Source organism: Buteo buteo, chromosome 26, assembly GCF_964188355.1.
Source record: "Buteo buteo chromosome 26, bButBut1.hap1.1, whole genome shotgun sequence".
Lineage (NCBI taxonomy): Eukaryota > Metazoa > Chordata > Aves > Accipitriformes > Accipitridae > Buteo > Buteo buteo.
The window spans coordinates 3688354-3715836 of NC_134196.1; the positions used below are offsets into that span (position 1 = coordinate 3688354).

The window sequence follows — 27483 nt, forward strand, 5'->3', positions numbered from 1 at the left end:
AGGCTCATTTTGGGAAAGAAGAGTCTGCCCTTGGGTATCAGAACCTCTTCTGTCTTTCAGCTGAGCTAGTGCACTCTGTAATTCATCTATCTGAATGTCCTGGCATTTCATTCAGGCACCTTCTTGAATACAAAATTAATCTTACAGAGAGCCCTGGGATGTAGCTTTGCTTCACAGGTCAGGAGCTGTGGCACAAATGGAGAAAGTTGTTTCCCCAAGTTGGTAACAGGGATCTGTAGCAAGAAGAATTAAATTCAGCAAGCTCAGACCAAAGGCACAAAGCTGCTCTCTTCTATGCCGAACTATACACATGTCTACCCACCTGGCGGATCCTGCAATGCCTGTTTTTGCCCTCCAAAAGTTCAGGACATCCAGTTAGCCCAGAGGATCTCAGTCTGCATGAGCTTTAATTCCCATGGCTTTGGGCTTGGTCTAGATTTTTTTTTTTTTGTGCTAATTAGGTGAAATGTTGGATGGACGTACTTTTTCTGCACTCTCAATATTACATTCTTCTTTAAAAAGGCAAAACCTCCAAACTACTCATTAAAAGGAACACCCCAACTGGATTTTGTTTTCTTTTTTTAAAATCTATTTTTTAATTTAAAATAATACCTCCCCTCAGCTCCTGGCAGCTTTGAGTTACTGTTACATCAATCACTAGCAACTGAGATCCCACTTGGAAAATGTGACTCCCAGCAGAAAAAGATTACATATATATGAGTGGCACTTTTACACTGGTGCAGGCTTAAAACAGGGGAACATTGCTATAAAAAGCAACTGAACAGGCTGGTGAGTTTATACTTCCTCTGTCGTTATTAAATATAGTTATATTTTAAGAAGGTCTCTCAGTGCGGCTCCTCTGACTCCGTAAGCCTGCAGCAAAGGCCCACTTAACGATGGCTGGAGATGAAAAGGACTTAAATGCAGATCCCTCAAGCACTTCGCAGGCTTCTCTTAAATGTGGAGCCTGAGGAAATCTCCATCAGCATGTAAGAGAAAATAAGGACGCAAATTAATTAAGTGCCTCTGAAATGCCACTGACTTTTCTAAATTTTTTTGACAATTATTTGAAGTGCAGGTAAAAAGCAGCTTACTTTTACCATCACCTCGGTGACCTGTCAGAATTATTCTGAGCTGTGGACGATGGTTCAAACCACAGAAGACAGTGACAGGCATCATGACAAGTGGGGGTTTTCCACCCTCAGTTTGAAAGGGCAAAGAAGGCTTCCTTATATTAAGGACTGCATTTGCAGGGAGATTAGACCACTTGCTCGGTAGCAGGACAGTAACTACACGTGCACATTTAGCCCTTTTATTTTGTTGTTTGAATTTTCTAGGTAAATTCCCTCATAAGCAGGCTTGCTATCAGTGCTAGCAGCTGCCAGCCAGGCTGCAGGAAGCTCCGGGGCTGTGCTGCTGGGGAAGGCGGCTGCTGGGCCAGTGCAGCTGCTGGGGAGGAGAACTGGGCAACCCCGCCAGGAGCAGGGGCTTCACTCAAACAGCTTAAAAAAAAAAAAAAATCTTATCAAGAGACAACACTTTGACATTTAGAAAGAGGGCAGGGTGTTGGGAATGCCCCTTTTCTGTTGGCTTCTTGACTGTTCCTCACTTGAACATTTTACACTTCACACTTTCCCTCCTCTGTCCCCAGTCTGTAAAACAGCGACTACAGCAAACGTCACCAGCCCCCATTGCAAAGTGCTTTGAAAGTTGCTGATACAAACCAGGTACGGCACTGCCCGACGTCTGCTCTAGCACATCAGCCATGTTAGGGAGCTCAGGCTTATTCACACCCCATCACTTCAGACACTCTACGAGCATCTCCAAAACCAGCGTTACCCAAATGCTCTGAATCACCAGCTGGAGTGATGGGTCTCTTCCCCTGTCCTGCTCCACAGACCAGCTGGCTGAGCTAGATGCCAAAGGCTCAGTGGCCTGGTTCCCCCTGCAGCTTAAACCAGACTATAATGTGGTTGGGGGTTTTTTGTGTCAACTACGCATAGGCACTACTTCTTTTGGAAGCCCTCGTGAATTACACAAGAGCTGTTTGCCCATCTCAACAGCGCATGACCTCTGGGTTTCCTTCCATTTTTTTTTTCCTCCCAGAAGTTTTCCTGTGCATTGGTGCAACTCAGACTTCATTTCTTCTATCATGTGTTTGTGCTTTATTTTCATCAGCTCTGACTCTTACTCCCTGTTTGAGCCATTTAGAGCAAAGGTGTAACTATACTACCAGTGTGACACAAGGATTTTAGTGGCTTGGCTCAAACCTGTTAGCTAGCAAGTTTGCTGGCTGCAGGAGCCACTCAGGAGACTGAGCTGGGAAATGGGACCCAGTTCCTAGTTGAAATTCAGACTCATGAGGGGCCTCAGGGGCAGGATGACCAGATCGAGACTTTTTTCCTCCTCCCAGGCAGTGACCTATAATCGGGGTGCATGAGATCTCAAAACTTATGGCAGAACAGGATGAACTTGTCTGTGGGTACTAAACATCCCTGTTTGGGAAATAGGAAGAAGGACCAGAGCTGTAGCTGCTGCACTTAACTCCCATTTGGATGTGCTGCAAATTCCCTGGCTCCAAGAGTACCAAGGGATGCAACACGTGTAGGGACACTTAGGCTATGAATTCCTCAGAGGACTCTACAAGGGGGGAGCTGGGCTGCCTCCAGCTATTGGGAACCCTACCCAGAGAGAGGGCTGCTCACCCCCCAGTGCCTGAAGTACGTAAGCTGGCAGGAGGTACCTGTGGCTGCATGGTTTGCTCCAAAAAACAGGGCGTGTGCCCACATCAGCGTGCGCAGGCAGGCAGATTCTGTTAACATCATACTTTATGCGCTTATGCTTATTATACTGTGCGTAGAAGCTAGATTTTGTGAAATTTTTGATGGAGGCACAGGTGCTACTAGATCATGCACCCGTACTGACCTTTGGAAGCACAAGGCTCTCATTTAGCCAGATTTCAGTCTCTCCTCACCCACCTCCATCTGGAAGGCAAAGGCCATTCCTCTGGCTGGCACCTTTAGCCAGCTTCTCTGCTCTCTCTGCTGCAGTTTACTGGGCGTCCCTTTCCTCTCACATCAAACATGAACTATTTGTCACTTCTTTTGGGGGGGGTTCTTGGGTTTTCTCCTCTACCCATCACCTCTTACTGCATATCAAATTCTTTACTCACATCTTTCCATAAGAACAGCACTCAATAACCACTTTTATGCCATTTCAGACAAGCACTTTCTTGACTTCCACACATCACTCTTGAAAGAATCTCCTTCCAATTCTCTAATGCTCCTTCAAGTATTTCCTTATAAGACCTCTTATCTGTACCACTACAAAACGTATAGCTGGTACTCTAGCACCATCATACCGCTATTGTTTCATTGTAATATTCTACTTCCCCTGAGGTAACTCAAGAGAAGACCTTCCCAAAAGTAAAATAATAAGTTTCCATTATCACTTTATATCCTGAAGTTCTGTAAGCAGACCAAGCAAGGGACCCTCTTCCCAAAACAATTCTTCCATGCTGCCACCCACACTTTGGCACTAAAAATAGGAACTAGTAACCAGGCTACCGGGTCTGACCTGTTATGGGAGGGGAGGGAATGCCATGGGCACCTCTGAATCCTCAGAGCACCTGAGAAGCTCTGTCCCCTGCACTGCAACAAGCACAAAGAAGCCCGTATTATTTGTATACTATACATCATACTGCCAACCCATCTAAACAAGCGGGCAGCCACTAACTGAAACTAAAATGATTTATTCTGTCTTTAGAAGACAAATTGAATAGCACTCACTGAGTAAAGCCTGGGGCCACATACTGTTCAGAGAGGATGCAAAAATATTGAATAGCTGCTCATCGCAACAGCATGTGACTGTGTAATTAAAGATGCAGCATAACTCATGCAAACATTAAGGTTACCCAGGGAACTGTGACTCTTGCATTTCCTAACTTCTGAGGGCTTGACTTCCACAACTGTTACATCCTATTAATGTCGGTATCTGCATGTAATTTCCTGGATTTGCCCTCCTTCCCTCAAAAAAAACCTCATGGGGAAAACTCACTAGCTTCCCTTTTGTGGTGTCATCTTTAAGTATTTACAGGGACCTTTAGTAGTCCTGAAACCTCTAGAGACTTCCAAAAGGTATCTGTCATTACAGCTATCAGAAAAACAAAGTAACTGCGCAACTTCAACAAAAAGAAACCTACTAATCCTACTTATAAAGATATCTCAGTTCTACACATCAAGCTAAAGTGCTCTGCGTGGGAACAGACGTGAACGGTTTCCTTGCCTGAAAGCATTACAAGAGATTTCTGACCAGCAGAAGTGTGTGACATGATGGACATGCTGCTCAAGCTGCAGGTAGAGAGAGTGGAGGATGCCTTTCCTCAGCGCTATCTGTCATCTGTTCTGCTGCTCTGTTGAGGCAACAGGGGAAATGCATTAAATAAAAAAGGGGGGAGGGGAATTCAGGTAACAAATGAAACAGAAAATGGAAAGTATTCAGATTATCTACAAACCTTTAGCAACCAGAATCATGGTAGCAAATTACAATCAGGACATGCCACACTCTACGTTTCCTGGGGTGCTTTATATGTGAATTTAACATAAATCTAGCCATCAGCTTCAACAGCACATCATGCTTGCTTTCAAAGCCAGGCTAAGGAACTTGTCCTAATTGTGTTATTTTCTCCAGTACTGGAATTAATTTACTTTTAAGTTCAGATGAATCAGATGATGAATTTTAACAAGCCAGCGTTCCCCCCAAGCAAAATGGCAGAGCTCATAAACCTCCATTTATCCAGTGATCAGTTTTTATTTCTCCACGGTGAATAATTTCAAAGACAAACCATGAAGCAGTAGCTCAGCTAGTATCAGCTGTATGCAGTAGCAGCAGAGGGCAGCCCAAAAAAGGAAGGCCCATCCCATGTGCCACCATCATTTCTAAAGAATCACTGCCCTTTGCCTCAAACTCACATGCTGCCAGATCATTTGGGTTGTAGGTAGGGAAGTCCCTGTTGATAATTCCACAACCCAAACAAAGTCTAGCCCAGAGTTCTGCCTCTTGCCTTTCCTGCTGCTGCTCCCCAGCCTGCAGCAGAATGTTTATCCCATTTCCTCGGTGTGCATCCCAGCACATCCAGCTGCCAACACATCCCTCACTGCCAACAGCAAGGGAGGGGACAAGGATCTCAGAAGGCTCCTTAAGGCCACCTCAGGGTCAAGACTGCTCTTGGTTTATCCCACAAATTGGTGAATGGTCCAGAGGAGAGGAGTGCAAAAGTCCGAGAGAGGCTCTTACACTTCACCAGCCCTTTAAATAGCAATAGCCGTGGTTTTGGTTTGGGGTTCAAACCCTGATCACAATACATGGGGAAGAAAGAACTCATCCTTCTTTCCATCTAGGAGCTACGACCTCCATTGGGCTGCAGAACTCCTGGAAAAATGGCCAAAATCCTTGTGCCACACCTAGATAAAATTTGCAGACAGAAGAGAGCACAGAGTCCAAGAAAGCAGCTGTAAGAACAGCAAGCAGTCACCTCAGCCAGAGCCCTGGCGAAGAAACTGTAGAGCCACTCCTCTGGCAGATGCTGCGTGAGCAGAGACGAAACAGATGACAAAGGTGTGGGTGTTCGGGGGGGGGGGGGGGGGGGCGGCAACTGAAAACAGTACAAGGGTAAAAAAAAAAGGTTAAGGGATAAAAGAAGAAAAGGAGCCTCAAGTGAGGAGCCACTATATTCCATTGATTTGAAGAGATCAGAGACGTCTCAAAGGAAAAGCGGTACAAATACCTCATCCCTTGTTTTTAAGCAATGCCTGTTCAGTCACTAACTGTGTGTATTTGGGCTCTGCCTGCATATGCTGTTCATTCACCAGCAGGCACTCTGTGTCCACTGATGCTAGTCAAGTTTATAATCAGAGGGGCTGGAGTCATATAATGAAGCGAGCTTCCCCATGCTGAGCAGAAGCCTTTTTAGCACTTAGTGAAGGGGAATTCATCACACCAACTGCTCGGAACAGCCGCTGCACTGTCCTCTCTGAATCCTTTTGTGCCTTCTCAGTCAGGCCACCTTTGAAACACGTTAAGTGGAAAAATCTGACTTCTAGTGGACAAAATACTAAAAACATTTCATTGCAGAACTCACAGCTCTAAAAAACTCTTACAGGAGAAGAAGGAGTCCGTCCAAATTCCAATGTAAGTAATGAAAAGTGATCATCAAATTGCGCACAGTTAATTTGCAGTCAGCCTGTTTTTTGATTGCTGTGTTAGACCAGCTGCATAGTGCCCAGCCCCACTGTGCCCTTCAAGAATTAGTGCACTACAAATAATACATGACAACAGTACTCTGAGCTCAGTTCAGCAACAATATCTAGTTTCCTCTGCCTTGTGCAGGCAGCAAGCATGCCATAACTGTGCTGAACACTGGTGTTACTCACTGTGTAATCTCATCTCACTGCCTTTTCTGAAAATCAGTATGACAACAGACCAGTAAGCATGGCTATGAAGTTTTCCTTTTTAATATCCACAATCTCTAACAGTCCTTCTTTTTAATATTTAATCTTCAAAAATATAGGAAATAGTAAAACATATGAATCTAGACATATTATAAAAAAAAAATCTATTTAAGGGGAAGTAATCCTGAAAAGATTTAATATTAATTGGTGAAAACAATATAATGTTCATCCAAAAAAGGCTGGAGAAACAATTTGGAAATTCCTTGAATTTGCTGGAGTCTGAAATTGAGAAAGGTGAATATGCAAGATATTTTAGCATCTCCATATTTGTGTTCTACAATTTTTTCCTTTCAGTATCTTGATACATCTGAGAGATTCCCTTCAAATATCCTTCTATTACAGCAATCTAATACATATCCTGGTTATTCCCTGTTCTCATTTTTGCATTCTCTGCTGTACTGTTGCCACCTTGCTTCATGCTGAAGAATAAAACTAAGGACTAAATGTCAAAGTGAAGGATGGTTTCACAAGAGTGACAGTGATCTTATGAACTCCCACTATATAGCAGAAATTTTCTTTTCAGAGGCGTTAGCTTCCAGTAACCTCTAGTGGCCTCTTCTAGATTGTGGGCATGCTCACAATGTCTGAAAATCAGAAGCAAATTAAGTGATCTAAATAATTCCAGATTACTATGTTCAATATGTTATTATTTCAGATTACAGTTTTAAATGAAGAGGTTGAAAGTGGAGCTTTCAACAGCCAACAGTTCTGCCCTAAGTGTACGCCTACACTATATGCCTGTAACCAGCTTCTGAGAGTGTGCAAATAACCACAGCTTGCCAGTTGTAAGGTTGCTGCCTAAATTGTGCTGACTCCTTGGGTGTTATTAGTTCTATCAAACCTCAATAAATGTATCTGTGAAGGAGGGGCAAAATTCAGTAGGTCTCGCAAAGGCAGAAAAATTGGATGAAGAATCCCCTGCCTAAGCACATGTTCCACTATTTTGACTTGAGATACCCAGAAGGTAAGTTCCCAAGTGGGAGTAAATTTAACATTCTACAGCAAATACAGTCTTCACCTGAGATGAGCTCAGCATGACACTACTACCTTGACAAATAGACCCAAACATACCTCTGCTCTGACACCCACCATCTGCCCAGCCGCTTCTGCCTCTGTTTGCTGCTCTTATTCTGCACTTTCATCCAGTAAGGCATCACATTAGTGCTCTCTCATATATATTGCTGGTAATCAAATGATAGCAACATATAATCTAGACTATTGTTGAAGATAATGCAGATTTTGTCCTAAAATGACATAGTGGAAAATTTCCAAACTCTTACAAACACTGAGCATTAGATAAAGGAATAGTTACAGTGAGATCCTTGTGAGGTAATACTGCACTGTCGTAACTGTAGAAGCATTTCAGCAGTGTATTTCCAGCTAATAAATTAGGACCCAATACAATTGTAGAAAAGATTTACCAGAAAGCTCAGGCAAGACTAGGTAAAACACTGGCCAACAGGATCTATGCGTCCCACGAAAACTCAGTGGACTTTCCCAGTAGAAACTCAACCCCACCCTCTATGCTGTTGGGTTCTTTGTTTGTCTTTTCCTTGTTCTGACACGGGTGATACCTGCTGGTAAAGCTGCCACTCTGCCTGCTGCATCGCAGAATCACTGCTTTCTACCACCTCCCTGCATTCCAGATGATCCTATGCAGGCTGTAATAATCAAACAGTTCTCCGTTATCAACAGTTATTTTATTGTTGTCAAAAGCTACAGAAAATATTGGGTAGCCAAACGCATAAACACATGAAAGCATCAGTAAGTGTAAACCTAGGTCAAAACCTCCCCTCCTCAGGAAATGGGATGTGCAGTGTTTTCCTTTGCATCTTTCAGCTGCCCTCTTACCTCCACTGTGATTGCCTTCAAGTACTGTTGTCTGTTGTAAAAACTAGTTAGAGGAACTTTTGAATAGCTTCCACATAGAGGTGAAATATTAAATGGTAGTGTTTCTATTTTCTTAGTCTGCACGAGAATAACAAAATTTACCTTGTCATAATAGTATCTGAGCGCGCGGCTCAGCTTGTCATAATTCATATTAGTTTTGTTTTTTCTGAGTCCCCACAGCTTAGCCACTTCTTCTGCCTTGAGTAGCTTGAATTCGCCATCATTAGACGTCCAGCAAATCAGGTGCTCATGTTTCTGGTCTAGCAGCAACTGCAAAAGGAACTGCCACAGTGTGATTGCACTCTCCATACCTACAAGGGACAAAGGAGAGCAACAGTGTGAAAAACATTTGGGAGCAGGTGTTCCACCCAATGCTCATTTCAGCAATAAGCTCTGTGTAGGAGTCATCCTACGTAACTGAGCAAAGGAAGCAACTATATCGTTTACAACCAAACATCCACAAGACCTACAGGTCTTGCATTCCCGTTTCAGTACTTTTTCCACTGCTATTTTCTGAAGGGACACACAAAATAGAGTGAGTATTTAGAAAAGCATTGCCCGCATAGTTCACATGGTACAGGGTCATCTCCAGTTGCTGTCTTCAATTCAATGTATGCAACCACCCTTCAAAGGAACATACAGGGGGCAAAAAAAGGACTTGATGTAACCATCCACTGAAATGAGCCAAAAACCTGCTGTTTACTGTCATGAGAAGTATATTGAAGTTGTTCGGATATGTCACTGTGAAGAAGGGGAGGAAAAGGGAAGACCAGAGTCGTTGCCTTTGGTTAGAGGACGAGAAACCACATTCTTTCACCCTCCCACCACACTCTCCCTTCCCTGTGTCATACAGCCTTTACGCATTTTGTTTCTTCCAGGGCCTGAAATGGCTCTTGCTGCTTCTGTTTGTCAAGTCAAATAGCTCAAAAGATATTATCTATCTTGCAGAAATGCTGAAAGTTCAGTACAGTTAAGCACAGTAAAGTAAGTGATGTTTACCCTGAACCTTTCTCTAACAGGGATCTTTCCTTTCATTATCATATGCATGACTGAGAACTAGGAATATTTTTAACGGTGCCTAAGTCTCACTTTTAAGGTTGGCTGAACATTTTTTTCTCTAACTGCCTGAGCCCTCCCCAGAATAAACTTTTTCAGGGACTGCAACAGAGGGATAAACTTAAGAATGACTATATTCCAACTCAGCACAGGCACATACACAGCTTAAAACTTGGGAACATTACCGCTGAAGACAATTTATTATTGTAATGAAGATGTAGCTAAAACTGACCTTTTAAACTACAGAACTACAAAATGAGATTTTCTCCTGCTTTCAACAACATTGCCAGCCTTAGCACGTCAACACTATATCAAACCATTTTTTCTCGGCCTCTTCTGATACTTAATTTGGACATGTTACGTCTAACTAAGGCAGATTTAAAGATGCCGGTAGTACTGGGTTAACGGACTATGCTGCTAATGGGGCTAATTATTACCTGACTTATCTTTGTACATGGATATACAGTGGATATTTTTGTCTTTATCTAAACGAGCTCATGATTTTTCACTTCCTTGCTCATTTTGCCTCCTCATATATTACTGTTTGTGTCCTAATAGATTATTGCATGGCCAGAACATGCCAGGCTTACTGCCTGACGTCTCCCTTGGTGCAGTGACCACGAGAGGGCACAAGACCTCCAGCTATCTGCCACCCGGAGCGGCAGGAGATCCGCCTCTCCCAAGTCTGCTCCAGCACTAGGGAAATCAGGTTGCATAAGCTTCACTAGTGTAAAAGCACAAGTTTAAGATACCAGAGGATGGTGTCGATAGTTTTACAGAAAAACAGAATTTGGAGCTCTATTTTGGTCCAAATAATTTCTAAGTACACTGGCCAAACAAGGGTTTGCAGAATTAATGATGGTTTTCTTACCCCTGCAAAAGCCTTATTTCTCTAATTAACTGAGAATCCAGTCTGAATGACAAGGACAAAAACACCTATCCCTGACACCCAGCTGTGTAACACAGTAACTACAGAGCACCTTCAAGAGATGGCAGAGGTTCCCAGGACTGCCAGGTATCCTTGAAACCAAACTGCCTATATGGACAGATGATTTGGTACTTTCAAAGGTTTGCGTTTGCTTCACTGCATTTTTTTATCACTTTACACAAATCCTTTTCCACATACCGTAAGGCAGAAAAAAAATGTATAGCTAGAATTACATATACCTGAAAGTTATACACTTGCTTTAGTCTTTAAAAGTTCCTTTAAACTACAGCATCTGTGCAAGTATGAATGTCTTTAATGAATTATTTATCTGTAACATCATAACTAATAAAGCATCCCTATTAATCTGGCATCATATATACTTACTTTTTATTTAGTATTTATAAATTTTGTAACTTCACTAAATGTGTGTAGGTATATACAGCCATACTACTTTAAAATAATCTTAGTTTCTGTACATCACATACTATACAGCAATACTCTGCATAATTTCAGCTTGTATCGTACAACTCTTCTGAACAAGAAATCACAAACAGAACCTTTGTTGCTCTGAAAAATTAGAAGTAACTTATAAATTTCTTTCTTGAAAATTGTATTAAAATGTCTACAGGTGTCCCATGCTACAAAGACCTGTCAGCAGAACTTCAGCTGAGGAAATTAAAGACGGAAGAGAGTTATAGAAGCACTAAACCAAACTCCACCACCATGCCACTCGCCAAAACAGTACAATACCTCAGAGGTGCAATTCTCTTATCTAGACCTTAAATTATATCTTCCTTCAGATCATCAGCAGTCATGCGTCTTCAGAGAGTTTAGGTGGAACTGAACTCACAGTGACATGCATTTTGCTGCCATCTCCTCCATCCCCATTCACCTCTGCCCAAGAACACTCAGAGGGTAACCTACAGCTAACGTTGCACTACGCTTTCCATTATGAACCTGTTTTCTGATGCTTATTGTTTGTAAAATTAAACAGTTTTGGATTCCACTTTATCTACTGAGTGTGGGCCTCACGGTGACTCAGCCACAGGCATAACATGAAATGCACGGACGTGGGCGAGGACATCCTACAGGAGCACCCACTCCACACTATCTGTCCCGGTGACTAAGGAGAGGTGACTTCCATCAGGTTATTATAGAAAAGGTTACTGCCACCTTTTCCAAAGAGGTTCAGTTCTTGGTGATCAGTTCTTCAACCAGCCGAGATACTCACATAATCTCTGGGGGGCACTTCAGGTGCTGGACCCAGGGCAGTTGGCTGTGGTGGGATCAGATTTAGCCAGCTCCTCGCCACCCTGCTTGCCTTACCATCAACTCTCCAAGTGCATAGCTCTGAACAGGCTTTAGAAAGGACCCGGGCACCTCAGAATTCAGCATCGATGTGCTTAATTGGTACGTGCATGAATCTCCTACTGGATAGGACCAAAGTCTGCTCATACAGAAATGAGATTATAACAGCCCAATGCTGCATTGTACTCCATGTCCATCTGCCACGGAGCTTCTGTGTAAAGCTTCCCATACTGCTTCTATAACAACTGTATCTATATGATTCCTACATGAGGCAAATCATGCAAATTACATCTTCAGCTTATCATTAATTGTATGGTCCTTTTTTTTCTAAGCACCCAACTTGAGGTGTTCAGGTCTGAGTTGCATTGAATATTCACAGCTGTAACTACCTTTAACAGAAGCTTTGCACTCAGCATATATGGTGATGTAAAATCTTAAATACCTTTAATTTGGTAAACTGGTATTAATCTTTGCATCTCATTTCCGTTCTCTAAAATGTGTTTTGCAGGGGAAATCCAAGATCCTGCAGTGACAGGATTTTTAAACTGATGCAAAATATTTCATTTCCAATCAAGTGAACAGAAGTATTAACCTGCCTTTCTCTGTGGGCACCATTTTAGGATTCCACAAAGTATTAACTATCCTCTTGGGAGGACAACGTGGCCACACAGTGTACTAAGCCTTAACTGGTGTCTCATTTGAGTGGTAGAGCAGAAGAATCACGACAGATGTATTACAAGACATGTCATTTAACCACAAATGTGCTACCACTATTAAAATTTATTATAAATTATGACTGGGAGGAGTCAGAAATCTTCAGAAAACACTGTATTTCATTTATGTGTTTTCTAATTCTTTTGAATTTTTACTGACTCAAAGGGAATTCAGCGTCTTGCCTTAATTTGACAGAAACGGGTGTTAGGATGTGGTCACTTCCTAACGGGCATGTATTTCACATTTCATTCAACTCTTTATTAATATTAAATAGTAATAATAAATATTCCTGTTACTTCTGTGCTCAGTACAGGATTTGAATGCTAGGCAATAAATAATACATGGAACCACATACTGAATTACATGGAATAGAAGAAAAATAGTTTAAAAAAATCACTTATTTAGATAGTGACATCCATTTATGGTACAGAATGAGACAGGCAACCTATGTAAGAAATATATTCTGTGTCATGGAAAGCCTAATCAAAATTCATATAGACAAAAGAGTCAATTATTTTTTTCATCTATTAATACATGGGGGTTTGCCATCTTACCATTTTTTAAATATTTATACAATGCATTTGACAGTCAAAGATATTTTCTAAGCCATGAAACAAAATTTGCCAGGTTGGCCTGACCTAAATAGCCTAGTAATTTTACTTTGTGATCAGTTCCACTACTGCTGATGCAAATAATCACTGGCATAGCTAGAAGGAATTATACTTGGAAATGCTGCATTAGACAGCAAAAGGATATTTCAGGACCGAGTTTTCTGAAAGTCCATTCCTCAGGCAGCTGTGACGGGTAACCACACTAACACCCTCTGCATTACCAATTTACATTCTTTCAGATGTGTGCCCCCCCATACAAAGCCTACCAACTGCACAATCAGTGTGATACAATGTGATCTCCACATATCAAATTTTAAGTTCAGGACTGATTCGGGAAGGAGGTAACTCAGAATATCTGTGCTGATAATACTGCCCTTATTAATTTCAACCAAATTCAGGGACTTACGGAAATGCCTAAACTTGGAGCGGCAGCAAAGTCAACACCATAAGCCTCCCTGAAGAGAATAATAGAAAAGGACAGAGACATCCACAGGACAAAGCATCCCATCTAAGAGATGATTTTCCTGTAAAGGGCGTGCCCAAGTTCCTCACTTAGGTGAGGGGCCCAAATGCCAAACACTGTCTCTCCCCTTAGTGTGTGGAGAGTGACTTCTACCAACACGAGCAAGCATTACGAAAATATTATGCAAGTTACACTAGAAAGGGTTAAGATGCATGAATACATGTGCTGACGAGCTGCATTACCATTTTTTTCTGACCAAGACCATACATACAAAATTCTGTATGACAAAATGTCAGTAAAGTGGCATTAAGGTAAAAGAAAAAAAAAAAGTCATTAACTTGCTGGACAAAATAAAACAAATAAGCAAGCCATCTTAAACCCAGGCAGCAGAAAACCAGGAGGCTCAGAGACAAAGCTAGCTAAATAAAAAGCTCAGTATCAGAAAGATTTATGACATGAACTGTGAGATAAGTAGGATACTCTTTGGGGCACTAAGTTTTGCAGGACTCTTGCACAAGGAAAGCTGGAAGAAAAAGGCAGATAGCTGGAAAGCAGCTCTGCAGCATTCAGGACCTCTGCAGAGGTCCTTAGCTTCCATACAACTATGTTACAGCTGTGTTCTTGTCTTCCATTCTCCCACATACTCTAGGTTTCCTACCTGGATTCTTTCTCCCCATTTTATGTTAGCTTCCCCACAGCCTTTCTAAAATAAAGAGATATACTGCTGATCCTGGACAATCAACATGAACAAGTTCTGAAGGCTAAAACCAGGAATCCCTCCAGGCATGAGGATCAAAAACGAGTGCTTTGTTGCTTTAGAGGGTCCGCAGAGGAACATCTGGGACTCTGAGCGATAAACCAGGTCGTGGGACTTGGGGCAGAGGGGGGACAGCTGAGTGGGATAGACTGGCTGGGGAGCCCAGAGGCTGAAAAAATCAGCTGGAGATCAATTAAATCAGGAAGACATAAAAGCCATGTTAGCCAACATTATGCACTGTAGGTAGTCATAGAGAGATGGTGATCAGACACGTACATGAAAAGGATTAAGAGGCAGAGTCAGGGCAGGGAAATTCATTTCCCTTAGTGTATGAAGAAACTGCTGATTCCTTCTCCAGCCAAAGCAGCTGCAAAAGATTCAGCTCCTTTTTGTATACCCCACCACAGCAGGCACACACCTCCACTTATATTTCCCTTACAGGCAAGTGTGTGCTTTTGCAAGCACACAGCATTTCTCTGTAACAGATGCCTTTTTTTTTTTTTTCCTTTTCGACTACTCTGGAAAACGTGTGTATATTTTTTGTACATCCATTTACTGCTTTTGTATCCTAATTCTGGCCCACAGCACGTTTCTCTGAGCAGCGTGACGTGGGGCATTGTTAGCTTCTCATTCACGTTAGCATTCGGCTTCCTTTATTTCTGCAGGTTGCAGCCAGGAAACTGGAAAATGGGCCACAGGAAACCTGGCCTCCTACATCTGTCCCAGTTTGTAATAGCAGCTCTGGTTTTATTTTTCTAAGTGTCTCAGGTTCATTTTAACCCTTGAGATGACTGCTGCAATAACATGTTAAAGAACGTGACTGTTTTGTCATTATTTTTTTTAACCACCATTTCTCAATACTAAAATTTGAGATTTGGCTAAACCATACTCATTTCTAAAGTATTTTAATATTTATAAAATAAACAGTTATCTAAGTTTTAAAAAACTTTTGTTGGAAACTACCAAAACAATTCCATTCCATAATGACAAATATCAAAGAGTGTATTTTGAGAAATATATGGAATAAGGCAGTCTCTAGCTGTTTCAGCTATATACATTTTTAACATAGTTCTAAAGCAAATGTCTATATGGAAAGTTGAACAGCTTACAAATCCCCTAGGCCAATTTTTCTCTTTTACATTTTAGTTTCTATAAAAAATTGAAGCACACTTGTTTTGCATTTGATTACAGAAGGAAAAGGGTGCTGCTCATCCAGAAAAGAAACTTTTCCAGAGTAATAAAAAAATCAGTCAGCCGTAACATACTCCACTGAAAATTCATCTGTACAACGAGTATATCATGAGAGGTTAAAAGACAACTGCCAAATCTGCCCAAATGTTTGCTCAGAAACATTTGAAAGAACAAGGCAAAAGTCTGAGTCAGTCCTCACACTTTATTTCTCAACAGAGATGCTTCAAGGGTGATAAATAGGATGTGGTTGGTGAAAAGTTAGTGATTCTTCCAGAAAGGAGGAAAAACAAATATCGATTTGTTTACTCAGAAAGTTTTCAAATACTCATCAAAGGAGATCTTACTGCTAATTTAATTGGCCTTGAAAAAATAAGCTTGCAACTAAGTGTGTAAATGTACCTGTTTTAACTTGATGCAGAACTTTCTCTGTTAAAGGTAATAAATCAAACTAATGGTGCAATCCATACCCAGGGCACTTTAGGGAACTATGTGTATGATACAGAATGCTGGTAATTTTTCCACATCCAGCAACCAGGACATTTCCTGCCAGAGCATCCTCCGAGTTCTTCCATTGTGTTGAAACTGCAAAAACTTTCTAAATCAGGACTTCCTCCTATTATATTTTAGAGGCGTCTTTCTGGGAAATGCAGATTCAAGTGAAAAAAAAAAGAAATAGGAATTCCTGCAGCACCACCCAGTGGAAACACTAGAAAAAGTTACAGAGTGCCCAAGCACACAAGTTCCAATTTGCTGCAAAACTACAGTAATATTGCCGCACAAACCCAGACTGGTTTAAGGATGTGCCAAAAAAACACAGAGGGTTTTGCTGGCCCATGTACTTAACATGAGTCACATGAGGTATGTATGCCTACTCTGCCACTCCTGTGTAATAGTCTCCTCTTCATATTCTAACGTAAAAGATTATTTACAGTAATAATTTACAAGGTCTCTTTCTTAAGCATGAATACCCACTGTTCTGGCCCAGCACATTTAAAAAAATAAACAGACTCTTGTGGTTAAGAGCAACACAAAAGAGACAGCAGCAAGATCTAGCAAAATATTATAGGATAACATCAAGTTCCACTGCAGAAAAGAAAGCATTCACACACATGTCCAGTAACGCTTCCAGCAGGTACATTTGGTAATACAATGTTTGCAGTTTTTAATTATTTTAACTAAGTCAAAGAAAGGCTGAGGCAGATGTCCAAAGGAAGAAAGTTCTGCAACCTCCAAATTAATACAACAAAGGACTGGTCGCCTGCCAAGCAGAGGTGTGATGACACCGCCTCTAAAACACGAGTGCTTTCAGATTCTCCATAAGGATGTAGTTCAAGAAACAGGCTTAATCCAACTGGAGTAAAAGCCCTAAGCAGGAGGGAATATGGCTAGTTGCCTCCCTGTGAAAGGCTTAAAAAAATAACCTGCTCAACTATTTCTAAAACTAGCTGTAAACAAAACTACATAAATCCATAATGGCTCCAACCGTTCACCTTGGGACAGACGTAAAATGAATGCAGACTCCTCACACTGCTTTCTGTCTGCTCATGTGGTGCACATCTGTGGCACGCTGGCAATACGCTACACTGCAATCCGAGGGACTTCTGCTTTCAAAGCCAGCCCTATATGTTTATTTTTCCCATATGACTTTCTTTTACATTTTTGTCAGCATCAGTAGGACACAGATCATGATTATTTGACTGTCCTATATAAAATTTCTGATAGTCCCTTTGATAAATTCAGAGAAAATATGCACACACAAAAAAAATAGCTAAAGAGGGCAGAGGATACAGCCTCCAGGAACAGTGGCTATTCTGAAAGTTTACTTGATGTATCAAGCCATGATTACTCCCAAATGTAAATGCTTTTTCCTTATCTGTACCTCCTTCTTAAACTGAAGTATTAAAATTTCCAATTTTGTGGCAGCAGACCGAATGCTTTGTAACTTATGCTAGTGGCTCTAATATTTTAAATGGTGTATTAATACTATCAACTGTCTCAAATGTCACTTTTAATACATTTTGTATTCCAATTTTTAAGCTAACCTTCCCCTCTCGACTGACTTTTCCTAGACTAGAAACTCAGATAAACAAGCAGGTCTTTTTAATACTGTGAGCAGAGAGGAACCTGGCCAAAAGGACAGGAAACACAGTCCTGGGAGCTCTGTTCAGGCAAACCGAGGTGGCTGGCAATTTCCGCAAGACCTGAAGCACAGCAAGATCACTGCAGCTTACACTGGCAGTCAGACTCGCCTTCCTATACACACTGAATTTTCAGAATTTGCTGGATTAGCAAAATGAGCCATTAAACTATTAAATAACACACAGGGTTACCTGTATATTCTCACGTTGCAAGGGGAGTCAGTCATAGCATTATACTGAGAACAGTGTACCACAATTCAGCAGATGGTAACCTACATACATACAGAGATGTTTTACCTGGACAATTTCTTCCCAAAACATTAGCGCTATTGCAATAGTTCTTGGAGCACAAGCCAGGGTGTAAGTTCCTTAGTCATAAAAAATGAGCAACTACTCACAGCACTAGTCAAGGTCTGCATTTCTCACTTTAAATGCTGTTATTTCTGTGTGCAACGGTCTCATAGTAAACACCTAAATTAAGAATCACTCTTACATGTCAAAATCTCAAAAATCTGCTGTTCTCCTTCTTTCTCCATGCTAATCAAAGTTCTGCTATGCATGTTTATCACACGCTAAGCTAAACTGAAACCCAATTAAAAGATTCTTATCTCCTGACATTATTCACTTGTCTACTACACCAACAAGAACCTGAAGGTCACACCTACACATTTCCCCTAACATCGATCATTAAACACTGGAATACCCAACAGAATGCATCATAAAATACATGAGATTTCAGCCACCAGAAGATCTGATTGTTACTCTCCTGTACTGTCTGTGTCCTGTGTACTTAAACTAATTCTCATGGCTGCTGTGAACTATGAAGGAGAGACAAATGGGACACTATTTCAATGATGACAGCAAACTTTGCTGTATACAAAGTGCTTAGATTGCCTATGCTTAGAGGTGACATCAATACACCAACTGGTTTGTTAGTGTCTCTGCTGCTCAGGATATAGAACAGCCACTCTTTTGATTTGTACGCTGAATCCTGGGTAAGATTCCACGTTTAAATAAAATGTAAAGACTCTATCCCCTCTCCTCAACTTGGATGAGACTGCTCAGTCAGTTTTATTGTACCCTACTCCCAGGGAGTCAATCCAGCTTTGATGCTGCTGTGTTTTGGAAGCATTTGCATTGCAGAGCTTCAGTACTGAAGCAGCAGCACTGAAGGAGTGCTGCAGTCATAGTTTCTATACCAGCCCTATTCCACGCTCGCAGTTTGCTAAACTAACCACACACGCCAGTTGCTCTGAGTCTGCTCTGAGTCACCAGACTTCACAGAGGTCTATATCTAGAATCTAAACCCACATTCCCATCTCAGCTATATTAGTATAGCATGGAAGAAAGTCTCTGAAGGTAGTCAACTTTCTCCAGATTTCACTAACAGAGCTGCAATAGGAATTCATTCTTACTTTCTAAATGCTTTTTAGAGATTGTTTCTTCTCATGAATTACTGTTAATTGCTGGGAAGAGATAACAGTGGTACTTGAGTCTATAAACTTTTTGTTTGTGCTGTATTGTGACTTGATACAACAGAGGCCACTCAACATTACCACAGTATAAACATTTCAAAACAATAAGACTCATTAGCATCCTTCCCAAAAAGCTTAAACTGAAATACATCTGATCAATTTTCTTAATATACAAGAAAAAAAAAAAGAAAGATGAAGAAATATACAGATACAGTAAAGAGGTGCTGTCACCACATTAGAGGCAAATGGATGCATAATAGAAATCTGTTTTCCAGATAACTGTCAGCTGTTTTGCAAAATGAGAATGGGAAACTTATAGGAGGACATTTGATTAAAAACATTTAGATTCTTTAGATGAAGTATATAATCAAAGTCTACTCTTTTTTGTACAACTGCAAAAGTGTATTTTACACAAACTTCTTTGTTCACTAATAATTTCAGAGAAAGACCCATCTTGTAAAATTATATTAACAGGACTTACTGCTGAGGTTAGTGCTTAGAAAGGTTTTACCAATTTTAAATGATTGGTAAGAATCATAAAAATGACAACCAAATTACTCATTCCATAATTCAACGACAGCTAAAACTAGAAGACAACATGTAAGATACAAGTCTTCCTCTCCTAGTACCTCAAACTATCTTCAAGTTAGGATCCACAAGATAAAAAAAAAGTATACTTTAAAGCTGAAGAAACTAAGACACGGTTGTTTGCAAGACAGCCAAAATACATTAACATGTAGTAATCGGTATTTGCAAAGGTTATCCAAGCTATATTCTGAATCTTCAAATATTGAGTAGTCCATTGGCAGAGACACAGACGTGACTGAAATGACTCCCTGAAGCGGGTCTGGGGGAAGCCGTGGAGTGGGCAGTGTCCTTCACACACTCAGCACATCCTGACACTGAAAAATTTAGAGCAAAGCTATGGAAGACGAGGAGGACACTTGGACAGAGCGCAAGAGCCACTCCAATGCCTTAGTTACATTCAAGGCCTATGCTAGAGTTCGAATGTTTGCAACATGCAGTTAGTCTCAGTGCATTAACAGAAGTGCTGACACACTCAAAAACAAATACATCCCTAAGTGCTTTAAAAGATCAACACAACTACGTTTCTGGCTTCCGACAGAAATTCTTCTCCTGAAGACCCTTAGCTGTATCTAACCGCTCAGATGTAGACAGAGCACATTATATCATCTTTAGAAGCCTTTGTTTACATGGTTGATTGATAATTATCTTAAAAGTTCATAGGTGCCGTCAGCTAGGTGAGCAGTTTTCAACATGTGGTCCATGCATGCAGGGGTCAATGGATTCCTCCTGAAGGAGAGGCAAAATTACCCCAGTACTACTACAGTAGGCTCAACTGCAACATAGGCATCTGCACAACTGCTCCAAAATAATTATGGATCCACAGACACAAAAAGGACAAACCCCACTGCTCTAGATAGTCAGGCAATGCTACTTGAGCAAGCAGGCCAAAATCAGACACAGTTGTTGGTAACTGTAACGCCATCGCCACATGAGTAAAAAAGTATAATTCTCAGCTGAGTTGTATCTGCTTAGGACATGGCAAAATTTTGCCTCAGATGTTCTTAACTGTAATATAACTTTAAAATAATTACTTAAATACTTAGTTATTCAGTACACGGCGAGATACTGACCATGAATTACACTGATTAAGCAGATCAACAATTCCAGGGTACTTTTTGGTACTGCAAAAACTACTGCGGTATTCATACAAAATTAAAAATGCAGAATGATTATACAGTTATTAATTGGCATTGAATTAGCTGGCAGGTAGCGCCGTAGCGGTACTTTCATCTCAATGCTTATGGCAGGTATTTTCTTCAGGTTTTGCTTTTAGAAAAGCAGCAAGCTTCCTTCAAAGAGCTTTGAATGACAATCCACTCTTGACAGCAAACCCTTAACAATTCGAATTCTGATACCATTACTGGCCTATAAAACCACAATGGGTTAAAGAAAGTTTTAAGGACGAAGATGCATTTTCTTTTTGTGAAGTGCACAGGTAAGAGGTACTTTGTGCTTCATCTGCTTTGTTTCCATACATGCATGCAGCCTTGTATTTTGCAGTGCAGCGAGCTGGACTTCCTGTGCCTACACCTTGACATTCTCCTCAAAATCGTGACTAATTCTTTAATCATTCATTATTCAACAAAATACTTCAACATGAGAACAGGCATATTCAGTCTTTCAAGAGCTCTCAACAGCCTCCAGAATATTAGTTGATTCATTTAACAAGCCACAGATGAAGTAAACATCTGTCTAATGATTCAAGACTGTGAGATTCCCTATTGTGGGAAACACCAAGGAGAAAGCCATGGTGAATCAATCCAAGGATACACAGCACAATATGATTTTCAAAGGCCCCTAAGTGACAGCCTGTTGCATGAACCATTGGGTGCGGTCACGAAAGACACACAGCAGCTCAAAACCAACAGTACTCTTTGAAACTGGCCCAGGCTAACACGTGTCCTATAATCAGCGTCACAGCTCTAAGATGGATTCAAGCAGCAGCATCCAGGCATGCTGCACACCCGAGCCGCCACCACCAGAAGAAAACCGTGGACTGATAAATAGTCTGAATTGCACAAAAGAGTCCAACCTGCCATATCTTTGTGGGAAGTACTAGCTAATTTACCAGTTCTTTGCTATCTTGGATTATTTAGTACTTGACAGAGAACCACTCACAGAGGTAACGGTAACTACATGAGCATACAAATTTTATATGAGGTCACCAAAACACACTCGCTAAAATAAATTTTTATAAATACATGCATCACAAGTAACTGTGTGTTGGTTCTCCCAGCCTTATCCCACTCTCCCTTATCTTTAGTAGCCAAATGTCTGTTTATTTTGGCATCTATTTCTTTCTTCTGAAGCAACATGTTGTCATGTGGTTGCATTCCCAAGGCTAAGGTTTGTGTTTTCCATAGAGCTGAGGGACCTCCATGTGCCTGTCATGTACACCTATCTTCCTACGTGTAAACATATGATCCTCAGAGCAAGCAACAAGCTCCGTGCACCTTGGTGAACCTGCAAAATTACTTTCATTCTGTGCTAAGTCCTCCAGAACATATTTTTAAACTAAGGTAGATTTCAGCTTCAGTTATAGTTAAGTCACTTGATCCTTAACACCTTCCCTTAAGAATACCTCTATCATAAGAATGCCTTCATCCCAAGAAGGGCATTACAACGAGAAGGTAAAGTTTACATAATTGGACTTCACGCACAGCAAAGGGGAATACTTCGGTCTTTGGAGTGAGATACCTGTTTTGTTTTCATAATTTAAGTTTAATGAAATAACATTAAGTAACGGGAGCAAAGAACCACTGTGAATCAGTAAGCAGTGAGAACTGCTAACGAATAAAACAAAATAGATTTTTGTTTCCACATATAAAAGTGTCCATGTGCACAGTGGTTTATAAACACAGTTACAAGGAAGGCTGTAGCTGAGTTTCTTCCCCTGAGACCATGTTGCTTATTTCAGCTGCTGTGTCTAGATGGAGTTGGTGATACCAAAAGGATATAAGCCTGTTGTTTTTTTCTTTTTAGGAACAACTGATGGAGGTTATTTGGAAAATCGAGATATAAGCAATTATGATAATATCTCATCCCTTAGCAGACAGTATATATTCTTCTCACACACTTTCATGTTTTGTAAATTAAAACAGGTAAAGAATAAAATCTCAGTGACAGACATTTTCATTATTTCAGTGGAAACCATCATGCACTATTTGATATTTGGGGAGTTTTTTCTGTTCCAAACAGAACTGTTGTATTTTTAACACATCTTTGGATTACTTCTCATTCACTCTTTCTACCATATAGAACACACAACCAGTACACTACTACTACATCTGTTTTTCTACGAGGACATCAAGATGTTTTTACTTACGCTGAGTGAATACAACATATGAAACGTATATAGTGTAGATAGACTATATATATATCTCTGTACATATGAACGTGTGTGCTTCATCTACACTGATTCAGTAGATGGCACACTGAAATTCCAGCAATATTTAATGCAGTAAGCGGCCAATTTAATGTCCGGATTTCAAAGAGAGATAGTAAGAGCTAGGGAACGCACTTCAGTAAGAGTTTTGGTGTTGTACACCACACTAACTCTTCCATAACATAATCAACAGATTTTTTTAACATTATGCACAGTAATGAACCTCTCTCTCTAAAATGTAGAATATTACAAAAGCAAGAAAACTCCAAAACCGAAAATAGCTCCGACTACCTGATGACTGCATTTGATTGAAACAGAGATTGGGCATTTTCTGTTTTACATACTATTCTAAAAATTCTTCTCTGCCCAACTAGGAAATCAAGAGGCATCTGTGTCTGGAGATCGTGTCACTAATCCATTAATAAAAGTCCTCTGTAAAGTGATGTTAATGAAGAATCTGTGCAGCTTGGACATAGGAAGTACAGGAAACACTGAAGATCCTCAAAGGTAAACATGTGGTACACTGCAATTAGTCCTCCATCCAAGTACTACTTTTTTGCACAATATTTGCTACTTTAATGCTATCACATGACAGTTCAAGTAAGTAGCTAAGTGTTATTTCCTATTACATGCAATTTTATTCACATTTTTTGACATTTCCTTAAGTTAAAACCCACTTGCAAGCAAGACTCCATTTTCTTTGTTTGCCCCAAACTTTTTTTTTTGCAAAAAGTTGTTAATTTCTAATTTGAATTAACCATCAGTGGGGCATGGCAAAAGTCTTTCTAATTCTGAACACAGACTTCTTTCATGACTGCTATGAAAATAAATCATCATGAAATAATTACACAAACCACTAAGTCCAAAGTGCTATGTACAAAAATCACTCGAAGATTAGATACGTAAGCACCAATACAGGAAGGTTATGTGAGTGAATATACTTCTCAAACATGCCCATCACCTCAGTATCTTGGTACAAGACTCTTTTAACCACACAATTACATACAGTTGTCACAGATGCACAGAACATGCTTATCATAACACAGCCTTCTGTGTACCCCATTTCTGTACCTCACCCTACAAAACTATTTATGCATCAATTACATTTAATCTGAAAGAATCGAAAAGCCTGTATGAGGAAAATAGGAGATGAGCCATGACTTTCTGCTTGAAATTAAATGAAACCATTGACTTCTGAAGTTGTAGTCCTCATGACCAGAAAGATGCTGCATTGTATAAACTTGTCTTAGCACTACACCCCTAAGTAAATAAAGATGTAACTTGCCTCCCTTTCAACTGCAATGTTAGAAAGGCTGACAGGGCTTCACAAAACCCTCCTGTGTTAGGGAACGGAAACTCCTAATGAGATTAGTTGGTGTGTGTGCAGACATTACTTAGCCATGACTAAATGGGCTCTCTTCCTGCAGCCAGTGGAAAATTCAGGGAACTTTTTCCCCCTGCAGCATCAGAGTCCCTCTAACCTTCAGCAAAGCCAGATCCAAAAACAACTCTCCACTTTCTCTCCCTTTCTCTCTCTCCCTCTCTCTCCTGGGTTTTTTTTTTCCCCCTTCCCTTACAAACATTTTTAGTGTTTTTTCGGTTGGTCGTGGAAACTATCCACGTCGGCCAAGGGGTCTTGGGGCAGGGGGTGGCTAAGAAAAGCGGGGAGGGGGAGGGCCGGGGAGAAGGCAGATGACTACAAAGGAAACTGTAAAAAGGAGCAAATATATAAACCTGAGGGAGAAAACCACAGAGTTTCTTTGTGAGCTGCAGTGACTCATTTTCAAGATGTTGTCTGCTGCCAGTTTCAAACCGGAAGCGCATGGCAATTAGTCTTGCTGTTTCCAGACAAGCCAGAAACTCTCCCGACACTTTTTTTTTTTTTTCTTTTTTAAAGCCCCTTCTGCAGTTTCTGCAGGAGCCTTCCCCACACACACACACACAAACAAAAAAAAAAAAAAAACAAAAAAAAAAAAAACCCGGCCCCTCTCGGCCTCGCAGCAGCGCCGGGGACCCCTCGGCACCCCCCCCCCCGCCGCCGTGACAGGCGGCCGGGCGGCCCCCGCCGCCCCAAACGCCGTTATCGTGATGCTGCTCCTACGGGGCGGCCCCGGCAGCCGGACACCGCCGGGGAAAGGGGAGAAGGGTCCCCTCTGAGGGGGGGTCCCAGGGCTCCCCCCGACCCGCTGCGCCCTGTCAGGCATGTTGTGTTGTGTGTCCCCCCCCCCCGCCTCTCCTCACACGCTCCGTCCCCTCACCTACACCCGCAGCTCCCGGGGGGTGGGGATGGCGGCGGGGCCCCCCTCCCCGGGGGCCCCTGAGGCGGCGGGACACACACAACCCCCCCCACAGCCCCCCACCACACACACACACAGCCCCCCTTGCCCTCCACCCGCCGCCCCCCTCCCCTCGTTACCCCGGGCCCGACCCCGGGGCAGGACCCCCGGCCCCGTGTGGGGCTCCGAGTCGTCCCCCCCCCCGGCGCTCCTCACCTCCAAGCCCGCCGTTTCCCCCCCGCTGCCCCACCAGTGAGGGGTGGGGGGGGACACGACACACACACCCCCAAACCCCAGCAGCAGCCGCCGGGCCCCCCCCGAAGCCCCCCCAAAACTTCGCAGGAGCCGGGGCGGGCGCGAAGCGCACTTGTACCTACCCAGAGCCTGAGGGACTTTTCCGCTCTCTCCTGGTAGTTTAGAGGGAGCCGAGTAAAATCCCCCGGTTCTCCATGCTGACAGTCTTCTGCGAGCGCTCTGTTGCTCTTGTAACGAGATCCTGATTTTTTTTTTTTTTTTTCCTCCCCTCTTTCTTTTTTTTTTTTTTTTTTTTTTTCGGCCGGGGTGTGTGTGTGTGTGTGTGTGTGTGTGTGAGAGAGAGAGCGAGCAGGAAGTCAGAGCAGTCAGACAGAGAGCCGGCTCACTTCCTTTCCTGCATTATTCCCCAGGCGGTTTGCAGTCTGTGTAAACAGGCTTTTCCTCCCCTCTCCCCTCTCTCTGGCCACTGATGTGCAGCATGGCTGTAATATAAGACACACACGTAGTAAAACGGGTTAACGGTAACTCCGCCGGCTCGCAGGGAGCTCCCCCGACCTCCACCTCTTCCTGTGCTACACCCCTGGGGAGGAGCTTCCCGCCAACCCAGCGCTTGGCCCACCGCTGCCGCCGGGCTCTGAGGTGGCTCGGTGGAAAACGCACCCCCCCGTGGGGGTTTGGGTTGGTTGGTTGGTTGGTTGGTTGGTTGTTTTCCTCGGGGGTGACAGTCGTGAGGCGCTGATGAAGCGTTTTACAGAGGGACGCTTCAGGACGGGGAGGGGGACGACTCGGGGTGAAGAGGCGGCCGGCCTCGTCCCGTCGACGCTCGGCGGGGCGTTGGGTTGCCTCCGCTTTGGGTCGGTGGAGGTTGAGGGGTTGGGTGGAGGTTGAGGGATCGGTGGAGGTTGAGGGGTTCTGGAGGTTGAGGGGTTGGTGGAGGTTGAGGGGTTGGGTGGAGGTTGAGGGGTTCCGGTGGACATTGAGGGGTTGATGGAGGTTGAGGGGTTGGTTGGAGGTTGAGGGGTTGGTTGGAGGTTGAGGGCTTGGTGGAGGTTGAGGGGTTCCAGTGGACGTTGAGGGGTTGGTGGAGGTTGAGGGGTTGGTGGAGGTTGAGGCGTTGGTGGACGTGGAGGGGTTGGTGGACGTGGAGGGGTTGGTGGAGGTTGAGGGGTTGGGTGGAGGTTGAGGGATCGGTGGAGGTTGAGGGGTTCTGGAGGTTGAGGGGTTCTGGAGGTTGAGGGGTTCTGGAGGTTGAGGGGTTGGTGGAGGTTGAGGGATCGGTGGAGGTTGAGGGGTTCTGGAGGTTGAGGGGTTGGTGGAGGTTGAGGGATCGGTGGAGGTTGAGGGGTTCTGGACGTTGAGGGGTTGGTGGAGGTTGAGGGGTTGGGTGGAGGTTGAGGGATCGGTGGAGGTTGAGGCGTTGGTGGAGGTTGAGGGGTTGGTGGACGTGGAGGGGTTGGTTGGAGGTTGAGGGGTCGGTGGAGATTGAGGGGTCGGTGGAGATTGAGGGGTTGGGTGGAGGTTGAGGGCTTGGTGGAGGTTGAGGGGTCGGTTGGAGGTTGAGGGCTTGGTGGAGGTTGAGGGGTCGGTGGAGATTGAGGGGTCGGTGGAGGTTGAGGGGTCAGTGGGGAGCGATAGATCACTGGGTGCGCTCAGTTGCCTTCCCAAGATGGACCTGGTGTTAGACGGCAAAGGACAGAAATGGCGCAGCAGCCTCATTGAGGGGAACAGCGACTTAAAAGTCAAGGGGCGCCCAGGTCGTCGAAGCGGAGCTGGATCTTCCAGCTCCACGTCATACCTCAGGGACAGAGCAGTGGTAGTTTGCCCATCAGGTTTTGACCCTCAAGCTGTAGACCTCAGATCTAAACTGTTGGTTTGGATTTATTAAAAGGCACACATTTCCAGTATTTGGAGTTTACATCCTCTATGTCTTTTCTTGCAT

The 27483-nt window shown here is 42.7% G+C and overlaps 1 protein-coding gene across 1 annotated transcript in view; it reads right to left on the reverse strand.

Moving 5' to 3' along the window:
- Positions 1-26119, reverse strand: part of ELK3 (ETS transcription factor ELK3) — a 39116-nt gene extending 12997 nt beyond the window's left edge. Inside the window, exons 1-2 of the mRNA XM_075057860.1 lie at positions 25667-26119; positions 8502-8710 (exon numbers count right to left, since the gene is read on the reverse strand). Of these exons, the coding sequence (XP_074913961.1) occupies positions 8502-8708 (207 nt within the window). The 5' untranslated portion in view covers positions 8709-8710; positions 25667-26119. The remainder of the gene's footprint in view (positions 1-8501; positions 8711-25666) is intronic.
- Positions 26120-27483: the final 1364 nt, after the last annotated feature.